At 36.1% G+C, this 12,156-nt stretch overlaps 1 protein-coding gene across 3 annotated transcripts in view; it reads left to right on the top strand.

Annotated features, from left to right (window-relative positions):
• The window catches only part of ITGA4 (integrin subunit alpha 4), an 86,368-nt gene that overhangs the window by 17,038 nt on the left and 57,174 nt on the right, over window positions 1–12,156 (top strand). For all 3 annotated transcript variants that reach the window (XM_030850512.2, XM_060302181.1, XM_060302182.1), the window contains 7 exons: window positions 5,072–5,178; window positions 5,275–5,404; window positions 7,714–7,781; window positions 9,062–9,191; window positions 10,601–10,686; window positions 11,472–11,534; window positions 11,626–11,763. In XM_030850512.2, coding sequence (XP_030706372.1) covers window positions 5,072–5,178; window positions 5,275–5,404; window positions 7,714–7,781; window positions 9,062–9,191; window positions 10,601–10,686; window positions 11,472–11,534; window positions 11,626–11,763 — 722 coding nt within the window. The remainder of the gene's footprint in view (window positions 1–5,071; window positions 5,179–5,274; window positions 5,405–7,713; window positions 7,782–9,061; window positions 9,192–10,600; window positions 10,687–11,471; window positions 11,535–11,625; window positions 11,764–12,156) is intronic.

Here is a 12,156-nt window from a genome sequence, read left to right as displayed (position 1 = left end):
AGGTTTAGAAAGTAAAATTTATCCAGATAATTCATATGTCTGAAATATGTGTACAGTTCTATTGTATATACTCCAGATTAGTGGAAAGTAACTACTTTTAGATCTTCAATTTCTAAAAGCTTTTGATTTCCTTTTTTTAAAAATTCTTTTCCATTATGGTTTATTACAAGATATTGAATATAATTCCCTGTGCTATACAGTAGGACCTTGTTGTTTATTTTATATGTAGTAGTTTGTATCTGCTGATCCCAAACTCCTAATTTATCCCTCCCCACCCTTTCCCCTTTGGTAACCGTGAGTTTGTTTTCTGTGTCTGTGAGTCTGTTTCTGTTTGGTAAAAAGTTCATTTATATCATATTTTAGATTCCACATATAAGTGATATCATATGATATTTGTCTTTCTCTGTCTGGCTTACTTTACTTAGTATATTAATCTCTAGGTCCATCCATATTGCTGCAAATGGCAGTATTTCATTCTAAAAGGTTTTGGTTTTTGATTCTAATCTTTTCTGTTTACCAGCCCCATGGATTTGGGCAAATCACTTTACTTCTTTAAGATTCTATTTCCTTACCTGTAAAATGGGATCGATAACACTGTCCTCTGTTGCTACTCTGAGAAATAAAGAGTTAATGTGTATGGTAAGGGCTCGCTGACATTGATATGCCACAAATATGTTAGGGAGGAGGATATATCCCATGACATATGTGCAGCTTAATCGTATCTTTAGCTTAATCCTTAAAATAATAATGTCAGCATCAGCTAATGTTTTCTTGCTTTCTCTGCCAGGCTCTAGCCCGAGCCCTTCACATATACCTCATTTAGTCCCCAAATCCTTGCAGAACCCCTCTGAGACAGGCACTTCCTGGAGGCCCAGCTAATTCTCAGTCCTACATCATCCTACTCACATATCGCACTTTGTAAAGATCTTCAAACCTGCAAACGCTGTTTTCCTTCAGACCATCTGTTACTGTCTTAAAACTTAAGGGACTAATATTTTGGAAGTAGGAGAGAATAGTAGAGAAGGAAGAAGACCTTTCCAAAGCTTAGATCCCTGAGAGTTTGGTGAAAATTTTGTAGTAGTATCCTCTACTAGAGGATTTTGTGGTGGTATAAGGGGTTTCAGAATTCCCTCCCTCAGCAAATATTTTGTTCCTGCCTACTGCATGTAAGGCCCTGTTCTGTGCTGTGGGAATGCCACAGTCAACAAAATAGTCAGTCTGCCCCCATGGAGATGACAATCAAGAGCAAATATCTAGTCTTCCATATTCTCTGTCACATTTTGGCACTTGGAAAAATGGCACTAAAACAGATGATGTGAATAAGAGCAAAAAAGACAAAGGGGGGGGAGTAGTAAAGAATGTACCTAATTGGCTTTGTACTAACATCCTTTGTATCCATCTATCAAAATTACTGCTTATTCACATTTATATACTCATGTATACACTGAAACAAAATCAATAAGTGGAAATAAAAACTGAATAGTAAGCATACATTTTTATATTTTCTTTCCCAAATGAAAATCGAAAGAGGAAAAAAAAGAAAGGGAAAGATGGGCTTAATTTTTAGAATAAGGGTTATGGTTTTTATGTGCTTTATATTTTTAACGTCTACTGGGAAAATGCATTCAACTGCGCTAAGAATTAGTCATTCTAGTTATATAAAAGCATGGAAAATTATCACATGTTAATTTCTGCTGACCTCTTTTATGTTAAACCATGTAAAGTACTTTTTTCAATTATGAAGCTGATTTGATTTTCTGAGTTTAGATCAGTAATGTATGAGCTGAATTGAAAACCAGATTATAAATCATTTCAGCATGACATTTGGATAAAATATAATCTGCGTTTATTTATGGTGTTCTGTCAGGGAAATTCATGAGAATTAGCTTTCTCATGACAGTTCTAATGATCATCATTTCTGACCAAATCAGAAATACTGTATTTCCACATGAAGAAAATTGGCTTAATATTTGATATCCTATTCCAATATTTAGGTGAAACCAAGGAGGGCAAAAAGGTATTACTACTATTTTCTAAATGGAGTAGTTCCTTTCACATATAACACAGGAAATGACATAACCATGTACATTGCAGAGCAGTTGCTCACAAGCCCAGCTGCACACTACTGTTACTGGGGAGCTGTTTGAAAAATTCTGATGTCTGGGTCTCAACCCAGGCACATCAAATCGGAGCCTCTGGGAGTGGGACCAGGTGTCAGTATTTGTTCCAAACGTTCCCCCCCACCACCACCATCACCCCAGGTGATCCTCATGTCCAGTCAGGGCTGAGAACCACGAGAAAAGGCGTGGCCTCCGGAGCAAGGAAGTTAAGGCAAAGCTCTGGAGGGGCCCTGAGCATAAGTTGGTGATGTGAAGGGCTGACCTCTCTGCCAAGATTCTGCAGGCATTACAGAAGTAAAGGTGAAAAGTTGCTAGAAATGAAAACCCAGGTCAGTAGTGGGGATTTATAGGCTGTTCTTTGAACTGATATTGTCTTGTAACCAGTGCTGAAAGTACCTCAGGATTCTCTTTGCTGTTGGGTGCTACTCTGTGGCAGAAGCAGTATTAGGAAGTGGAAAGAAGAAACCTGTATAAGTGGAGTCTGTATGTCTGTCCACTTACTAGAGTTATCTAAGTGTGTGACTCTAAGTGTGAGAATCTGAGCAGTGATGACATTGTGATGTCACCTGGTGAGGCTAAAACTAAAACAGAAAGGATGCAATGGGGAATAATCTGTGGACACAGAAAACAGTTTTATAACACAAGAGTTTCTCTAGTTTTCATTTTCAAATCTACAAATAAGAGAGCTCAGCTAAGAAACAGATGACAATTCACAATTTTTGTGCATAAGAACTTTTGGGCCATTTTCTTCAGCAATTTACATGGTATTTTTTAGTTCTAAACTATTGTATGTTTACTACGTACATACTATTATATGTTTTTAAACATTGGGGTGGCATCTCTAGGACACTAAATTTGTTCCTAAATATTGGCCGTAATCTTAATGAAACTGTCCATTAAATATACCACATTTTAACAGAGATAATGTGTTATTTGTGAACTCTGTCCTCTCCTGTCCTTAATTTTCCTCCTGCACAATTGCTTAGTTAACTGAGTGTTGACTGTAATTTGAGGAAGACTTTGGTATTTTCAGAGAAGATACTTTGTTGAAGTATCTATTGGGATAAATAATAACTTCAGCTTCAGGTAGACGAATCTACCATTTATCATCTATTTTTGACATTAGTTAAAAAAAAAAAAGCAACGGACAATTTTAGCAAAAAGTCAAACTGAAATTTGCATCACAATGAAAATGTAAATTTATTTGTCATTCTTTCACTTTCTTTCAATTACGTTGGTAACAACTTTCTATGTTAGACCTTACCCATTCAGTAGTACAACATAATTGTCTTTCCCTCTCCCTTATTCCTTCCTTTCTTTATTAACTTGAATATAGAAACCTTATGCTTCCACCTGGACCATCCTTGATCAAGGTTTGGGCTGCAGCAATATCCCCTTCCCATTCCAAGTAGACATTGCTAATCAACCCCAGCATTCTTTTTCCAGACAGATCCTTAGTCGTATTTCTCTGTCTCATGCTCTTGGCGGGCACTACCAATAGGTGGGAGTTGACATTACTATTCTCCAAGAAAATTGGCCAAAAAAAGACTATCCATATACCATGGTAACAATGTTCCAGATCATGAGAATCACCTGGGGTAATCAGGGCCTCACCTGGACCAACTAAATCAATCTCCAGAGACGGGGCTAGGAAACTTTCTTCAGTTTAGCTGTGTTGAAGGGTTGGTTTGTCCTGAACAACATTTTAAGAGAACGAACAAATGTTCATAAAATGTATGCACAAATATCTTTCCACACTCCTTAAAATCTCTCTTACCCAGGAGACTTAACTGCAGATAATTTCACTTTCTAATACTAACCTCATCTATGAAAGTATTCTGAGTTTGCCCAGGAAGCATTATCTAGGGGTCAAGGTTATAAGTGCTTGATGATTTAGAGCGTGGTCCCTATCAATGTATGAAAACTTGGTACCAAAATTAAGTTAAAAAAAAAAGTTCCATGTCCCTATCCAGTCAAATTGATGCAAATGTTTTTATCTGCCTTTGTAACGGAACTGTCATGTGGCAATTGAAGTGGGTGGAAATAGCAAAAGGAATCTTAATATACTGCATCTTATTCTCCCCCAAAATCACTTACTTGAAATCACATTTAATACAGGATCCCAGCTACAAAGCAAATAAGTCACTTTAACAAAAAGAAAAATTACTGGGCTGATCACTTTTTCTTGCCCAGTTTAGAAGTATTGCCCGTGTGTAATATTTTACTTTTGGCTTTCTGGTTATTCATGCCTTTGTGAAAGTGCCTATTGACGTTGTTTCTTTGCTAAAATAATCCAGCTTTTCAAAGTCTTTTTTTCTTTGTTGAGAATGTCACAAACCACTAAATGTAAACCATAGGGCAGTTTGTTTTAAATACTGGCATTATTAGTATGCTAATTATACACAGCTGCTTTCCACATGCTCCATCATCACCTCCAGCTTCAACAAATTGTGACTTAAATGCTGAGGACCATATTGTAGTCCTTCTATTCTTAATGTCTCAGAACAAGAAACGTTTAAAAAAAGTGCTCTGGAAATGTTGCCTACATTGCTAGATAAATGATCAAAACAAAGATGACATTCTCTGCCAAGTATTACACAATGCAGTTGGACTTGCACAGCCAATGTTGTTTTAAACTGGTTTCCCCTCTCTTAGTCATGTTGGTTAGCTATCTCCTATTTCAAGGCCATCTCTTCCTGGTGTTAGCAGTCAGAGGGCATTTCTACAAACAAAAATCACCTGTGAGAGAACAATTATGTTGGCACAGATTAACTGACGGTTACCCCAACAATGTGCACCAAATGTATGATGACAAAGAAGCAGGGAAAGGGGGCATTCCACAGAGGGCTGAAGGAAAAAACACTGGGGATAAGCATGTGTGTTTGTTTGCTCTTGTAGAATAATATTGTTTTCAAGATAGCTGATGATAAAATTATTTTCAAATGCTGTAGGTAGCCCTAATGGAGAACCTTGTGGAAAGACTTGTTTGGAAGAAAGAGACAATCAATGGTTGGGGGTCACGCTTTCCAGACAGCCAGGAGAAAATGGCTCCATCGTGGTAGGTTATTGAAATTAGTCCACTGATCACATCGTGAAATCAGATACCCTGGGTGTGACTTTCACATCATATGGTCTACTTTTATGTTTTATTCAGACTTGTGGGCATAGATGGAAAAATATATTTTACATAAAGAATGAAAATAAGCTCCCCACGGGTGTTTGCTATGGAATGCCCTCTGATTTACGAACAGAGCTGAGTAAAAGAATAGCTCCATGCTATCAAGGTAAGGCATGGTTTTGATATTAACTGAATCAAGAGAAATAAGTGAATGCCTTTAAAAATTTTTCTTCAATTTTCAATTTGGGATGTTTGGTTTGGGGTGGGAGGATCTTTGAAATAGCTCTGTTTCCTTTAACTACTCAGAGTATTATTTCCTTTTTTATCCACTTGCGGTTGTTTTAATTTTCAAAAATGTACTGTGTTTTTAGGACTAGGAATTCTACAATTTAATTTGAATAATTTTAGCATCTAGTTGAGCATTACCACTTTAGCATTAAATACATTTTCTATTCAGTATAAGGGAGTCTAATGCCCAGCAAGTGCAGGACACTTCAAATCATGAAATAGATTGAAAAATACGATCAGAAGCAAGAAAATTGTTTAAGTTTCTTGCTTTACCTTTAGCTTCCAACAAGATTTAGAAAGATCCAAAGTATAAATGTAAGCAGATCTTTCCCACTCACTGTCTTTTTTATTTCCCCAAATTTATTTGTTTTCCTTGACATTGCAAGGGATTGGTATCTTAAGTTTGAAAGGTCTTTCCCATAAAAATTTTAGGTCATGGTTAGTGCATGCAGAGCTAGGACATAAACTGAAATGAGCAAAGTTAGAGGTAAATGTCCACAGAGTATTGAAAAAATGATACCTGCAACAGAACTAAAATTCTGAAAATGTGTCTTTGGAAAGGATAAAATATATATGAATGCCAAGTTCCAGTTTTTCTAACCAAAATGATTATCCCAGTGTCCAAAGGAAATTTCTATTACTTGACAAAACTTGGAGCAAGTATGCAAATTGAGTTGGTTTTATTAATATTGGAGTCTTCCCTCCCTGGAATTTGATATAATAGAAAAGATTATATCGTCTGTATTCCTAATTTGCCTTTGAATGCCAAGAAGATAAAAGGTGAATTTTAACTTCTCAATTGCAGTAAAATTTACTCTAGCTATTATCCTCTTTTGCGTAATAGTTTATGCTTTACACTTCAAAACATTTCACAGTAGAGGCCTCTCTCCCTGGCTGTAGCGGCCTTCATGGTCATTTGGGGTCTTGCAGTCTCTCCATAATGTAAACCTGCCCAGCCTGAGTCATAATCTTCAGTTCAGGTGAGGCCTTTTCCCTTGTGAACTTGGTTCCCTTTAAAATCAAGTGTGCAAATGTTTGACAATAGGAATTAGCTGTATAGGCTGAAGGAAACCTGTCAAAGGACAGTCTAGTAGAGATGCAAGCTAAATACACCCCTCAACTGCAGCACCCCTCCCCACCTAGCTGGCCCCATGTCTGGGGCTTTTAATTGCCCCAGAAACAACTTCTGACTATTCTACTGGTGTGAAGTGATGCATTTGACCACTTAATGTTCTGCAACTCTTGTCCTACTGCTGGCTGGTCCCTTCACAAAATGCTGGTGCCTCCCTGGGTGTAGACTTCAGTCCTGTACATTTTCTCATGTGTTCTCTGGGTGACTTTGTACATGGACATCCAGTGTCCATAGATGACAATGTGCACCACCCCCAAATATATATATATATATATATATATATATACACACACACACACACACATATATGTATGTATGAATATATATGTAAATAAATATATGTATAAATATATACCTAGCCACATTCTATGAAAAAACAAAACATGATGGCAGAAACCTAAGACACCTAAAATTATGGTAATATTTTTTAAATCAAAAAATATATATAGGACCAGAGAAGATATAAAAAGGAATGAAAAAGCATGACAGGGAGTGGTCATTATAAATGACAGCAATTTATTTAACATTTCTGGTTAGCAAAGCCAAAATGAAGATGTGGTCCTGTATCTTCATAGAGGTTTACTCATGTCAGTTCTTCAGGTAAAGCAAGTTTTGTGCCCCTAGTAAGTTTCACAAAGCAACCATTCATGGGGGCTTTGTAAGAAGAGACCCTCCATCTCCATGCAGATCTTGACTCTGTTATTTTCAGCCAGGCAAAAATCTAGGAAGCCTATTTTAAATGGAAACCTGAACTGGAAGCCACAAATCCTACCTCTGTCTTAGATACTCACCTGACAACTTTTTGAGTGTATGCCGCATGTTCTTCCCATGGAAAAGAGGCTGGGTAGATTTTTCTAGTGCTATTTCACAAGAATATTTTGAAGATCAACGTGGAAGATATTTGTGACCTTAAATTTTACCACTTACTATTTTTTTAAAAATAATACTGTAAAAGAGCTCTTAAAAGGTATACTTATAAGGATTTATAAATAAAATTATGCAGATTTTGTCTGTTTTAAAATGAAATCGTGAATTGTTTTTCTACTTTATTTTAGATTATGTGAGAAAATTTGGAGAAAATTTTGCATCATGTCAAGCTGGAATATCTAGTTTTTACACAGAGGTAATTGTCCCAAAATAGCTGCTATGGATGTTTACATATAGAATTTTAATTTGACTTAGAAGATTGATATTATGCTTTGAAGAAAAATTGTATAATACTCAAATAATATGTCTCTTAAATTTGAGTGTAATACAACTTAATTTTCACCACTCAATATTCGACATACGTATTGATAAAATATTAATATTTAGATGGCTGTGTCACGCAAGACCAACTAAAAGTCTATACTAAAGAAGGTTACTTTTATGAAGAATTTAATAGAAATCAAAAGTAGCTGTAGTTATTTGTTAATTTAAGCATTGAAAATATCTAGGTGTGTTATATTTAGTTATTAAATTGCTGGGGGGAGGAAGCGTATGAGTTAACACTTTTCATTAGAAGTGTGAGAACTGGGAGATTTAAGAACTTAATAATATCCTCTTAAATGAGATATGGTCCCAAACTCTATTATTCTTTTTCTAACACTATCACATACACAGTGAAAGATCACAATTGTACTCAACTCCTAAATCTCCCAGTTTCTCTCAACAACCCATTATGAAGTTATGAATGTTTTCTAAATCTTTGTAGACAGGTTGTATCACGCCTGGGGTTAACAATTTCCTTAAATATTGCCTAGTATGGGAAAATAATAATGCTTGCTTTCTTTCTATTTAAATTGACCTTTTTTTTTCAAAGTTTGGATTGTTTAGGAAATTTAGAAATGTTACATAGCTTTAACTGCTGAAAAGTTTTCATATTTCACCAGACAAGTGTCTGCTCTTTCCTTTCTTCTAAATTCCTACGCTTATCATCAAGTATGCCCCAATTTCATTTGAGTTGTTTTTTTTCCAAGCTAACATTATTAAGGAACCTATTCATTAGCTTTTTGCAAATTGAAATAAATTAAGTCCATTTTTTACTCTTTGGCAACACACAATTATCTCTGTAATGAGCACTAATGAGTTACCCAGATAGATAGGGTTTACTTTAGTAGAAAACCACATTGCCTTTCTCCCCAAAGCTTACTCTAGTGTTCAGTGATTCTACCTTTGATTTTAAAGTCCGCTGATGAGCATGAAATGAGAGTTTCAGCGTTTCTTCTCTGAAATTCTCATTTTAGGTGAAAATTCATTAGCTAGCTTCTCTGGCTTTTTTGATGTGTTTTTAAACTCATAAAATGCTTACATTTCAGAAATTTATAAACATGTATTTTTGTCACTCTTAAAGTGTGTATCTGGAGGAGGTTTTGGGTGGTGAGATTAAACTTTTAAATGATGATAATTTTTTTTTTCTTACAGGACTTAATTGTGATGGGAGCTCCAGGAGCATCGTATTGGACCGGCTCTCTTTTCGTCTACAATATAACTACAAATAAATACAAAGCTTTTTTAGACAGACACAATCAAGTGAAATTCGGAAGTTATTTAGGTACTATAAAAATGGACAAACTCGAATTATCTCTGCCTTACAGATACTAGTAATTATAAATAAGGGAAGTTGTATCTTCAAAAGATCAAAATGGGGCTTCCCTGGTGGCGCAGTGGTTGAGAGTCCGCCTGCCGATGCAGGGGACACGGGTTCGTGCCCTGGTCCGGATGCCATGGAGCGGCTGGGCCCGTGAGCCATGGCCGCTGAGCCTGCGCATCCAGAGCCTGTGCTCCGCAACGGGAGAGGCCACAACAGTGAGAGGCCGGCATACCGCAAAAAAAAAAAAAAAAAAAGATCAAAATGGCCAGTAGTAATTAAAAAGCCATTTCAGAAACTCCCTTTTTAAGGATATAGTCTCTGAAACTTCAGTTAACTTAATATTTTATGTATGTAACTATTATCATCAATATATAATTCTTAGATTGGAACTCCTGGTTTAGCTTCCTCTTTTGCAGTAAATCACTTATAAGCTTATCTTTATGCAGTCAACTTGTTATTATAAAGATAGCATCTATTGAGTGCCTGTCATCTCCTAGGAACTTTTGTAAGCACTCTACATGAAACAACTCATTTAATCATGAATGGATGAGTAAGTATAGTTTCTTCAAGGACCAGCTGAAAGTCAGTGGGACTGCAGACAGCATTCTAGACAATGGGTAACATTATGAAGAATATGGGTCTAAAAACGGCCCATTGACCTTTGCCTCATAAGTTCTTAGAATATTTCCCAGAGCATAACTATTTTTATCATTCTTATTGTAATTATTTCTGAATATAGGCTGTTCACATTTGAAGTGAACCTCCCCCCCCATTCATACAGAAGGAATTTATTTTAAAATGGAGGGAATTCAGTTACAGTTCAGCATTTACTTGTTTATGGTTGAAGGATATCTTGAACCATTATGTTAAAAATGTAACTTAGTATTATGCCTTTTATCACATAATAAAATAAGAATATTTTACCTTTTGTGTAATCATACAGTTTTATCACAATCGGAAGGTTTCAGGGCAAGAAAAGTTGAAGTTTAAGAAGACTTTTTTTTTTTACTTAAAGTTCAAAATGTTATATTTTATATACGTTAAAATATTTCTGTTGTAATCGTAGAAACTACCATGTCCTAATATACAGAGACTAACAGACCACATGTAAAGGTGCTATCTTCAGTTTCTAAGACTTAAACATATAAGCCATATTAACACACAGATTAATAATTGCTTAAAGCATATAAAAACCAATTTTGAGTATTGCTATTCTAAATATTCTTAAAACTCTATTTACTGTTATCATTTTGAATTCAGTCTCATTTAATTATGAATGGATTTATGATCCATTCTATAAGTGGATTTATGATAATGAATTGTACCCATTGCGAATGATGATTCTCATACTTGTCTCCATTTTCTTGAAGGATACTCGGTTGGAGCTGGTCATTTTCGGAGTCGGCACACTACCGAGGTAGTTGGAGGAGCCCCTCAACATGAACAGATTGGTAAAGTAAGAGTTACATTTTTATATTTATTTCTTCTAAAAGGTTCATATGGATTGCATGAGAGAATGAGATATTACAGGAGGAACTGCAAAAATTCTAAGCAATGAAGCTGGAAATGATGAGAAGTGTGCTGCATTTAGTGGGCGAAATTTAGTGTGCTGCATTTAGTGGGGAAAACGGGCGAAAGTCGTATGGCTTTTAGATACAATTGAGCAGGAAAGCTTTCAGGAAGACTACATAAATCAAATGAGGCTCTTCTTTCCTATGAGTAATTGTTTCTGAGATAGAATTGTCTCAAGATGTCCAAGGAATACATTTATTGGTTAATAAGTTTATAGCTGAAGGCAAATCAAGGCAGCTACATTCCTGGTACAATTGTGGTAGGACCAGAAAGAACAAAATGTTATTTCTCGTTCTAGTTTTTGTTACATTGCTGCATGAACATGACTTTGAGGATTGAGACAAACAACATTTTCTTTTTTTTTCTTTTAATTGGAGTATAATTGCTTTACAATGTTGTGTTAGTTTCTGCTGTACAAGGAAGCAAAGCAACTATATGTATTTTCTGTGCTCTCTAACGAAACAGTAAGATTGTTCCTGAGAAGGTAGTTTTTCAAGGAAGGCATCTTAATGTGAACTTGGTTCCCTAAACCTTTTGTATCACTCTGAAAATGATTTTTCAGAAATATATTTGAGCAATTACAAGTTATGAAAATTAATGTTTTCATTGACTGAAACATTTTTAATGTGATAGCAGTCTGACCTTTCCGAATTCTTTTCCCCATTGCAGGCATACATATTCAGCATTGATGCAAAAGAACTAAATATCTTACATGAAATGAAAGGTAAAAAGGTAATATGTCTCTACCTTCGGTATCACTGAGGGCTTTGGTGAGTAATTCTGCTTTTTTCTCAATGACTGGATCTGGTTTGCCTTGGAGCAGCTTGGGTCTTATTTCGGAGCTTCTATCTGTGCGGTGGACCTCAACGCAGATGGCTTCTCAGACCTACTTGTGGGAGCTCCCGTGCAGAGCACCGTCAGGGAGGAAGGAAGAGTGTTTGTATACATCAACTCTGGCACTGTAAGTCTGATTGGCTGCAATTTGGTAGCCATGTATGGGATTTTGATTGAAACTGATGCTTTTCTTATTCCAAAGTTCTGAGACTATAGATTTTTAGGCTTATTTTACTGATGAAAGTAAAAATTGTGGTATTGTACTGATGCTTTAGAAATGAAATGGAATATGATGATGAATGGGCCACTGTCCCATTTTTTTTAAATTTTATTTATTTATTTTTGGCTGTGTTGGGTCTTCGTTGCTGCACGTGGGCTTTCTCTAGTTGTGGCGAGTGGGGGCTACTCTTCGTTGAGGTGTGCGGGCTTCTCATTGCAGTGGCTTCTCTCATTGTGGAGCACGGGCTCTAGGCGTGCAGGCTTCAGTAGTTGCAGCACACGGGCTCAGTAGTTGTGGCTC

Source organism: Globicephala melas, chromosome 7 (assembly GCF_963455315.2).
Source record: "Globicephala melas chromosome 7, mGloMel1.2, whole genome shotgun sequence".
Taxonomy (NCBI): domain Eukaryota; kingdom Metazoa; phylum Chordata; class Mammalia; order Artiodactyla; family Delphinidae; genus Globicephala; species Globicephala melas.
This window is presented reverse-complemented; position numbering and strand designations above follow the sequence as displayed.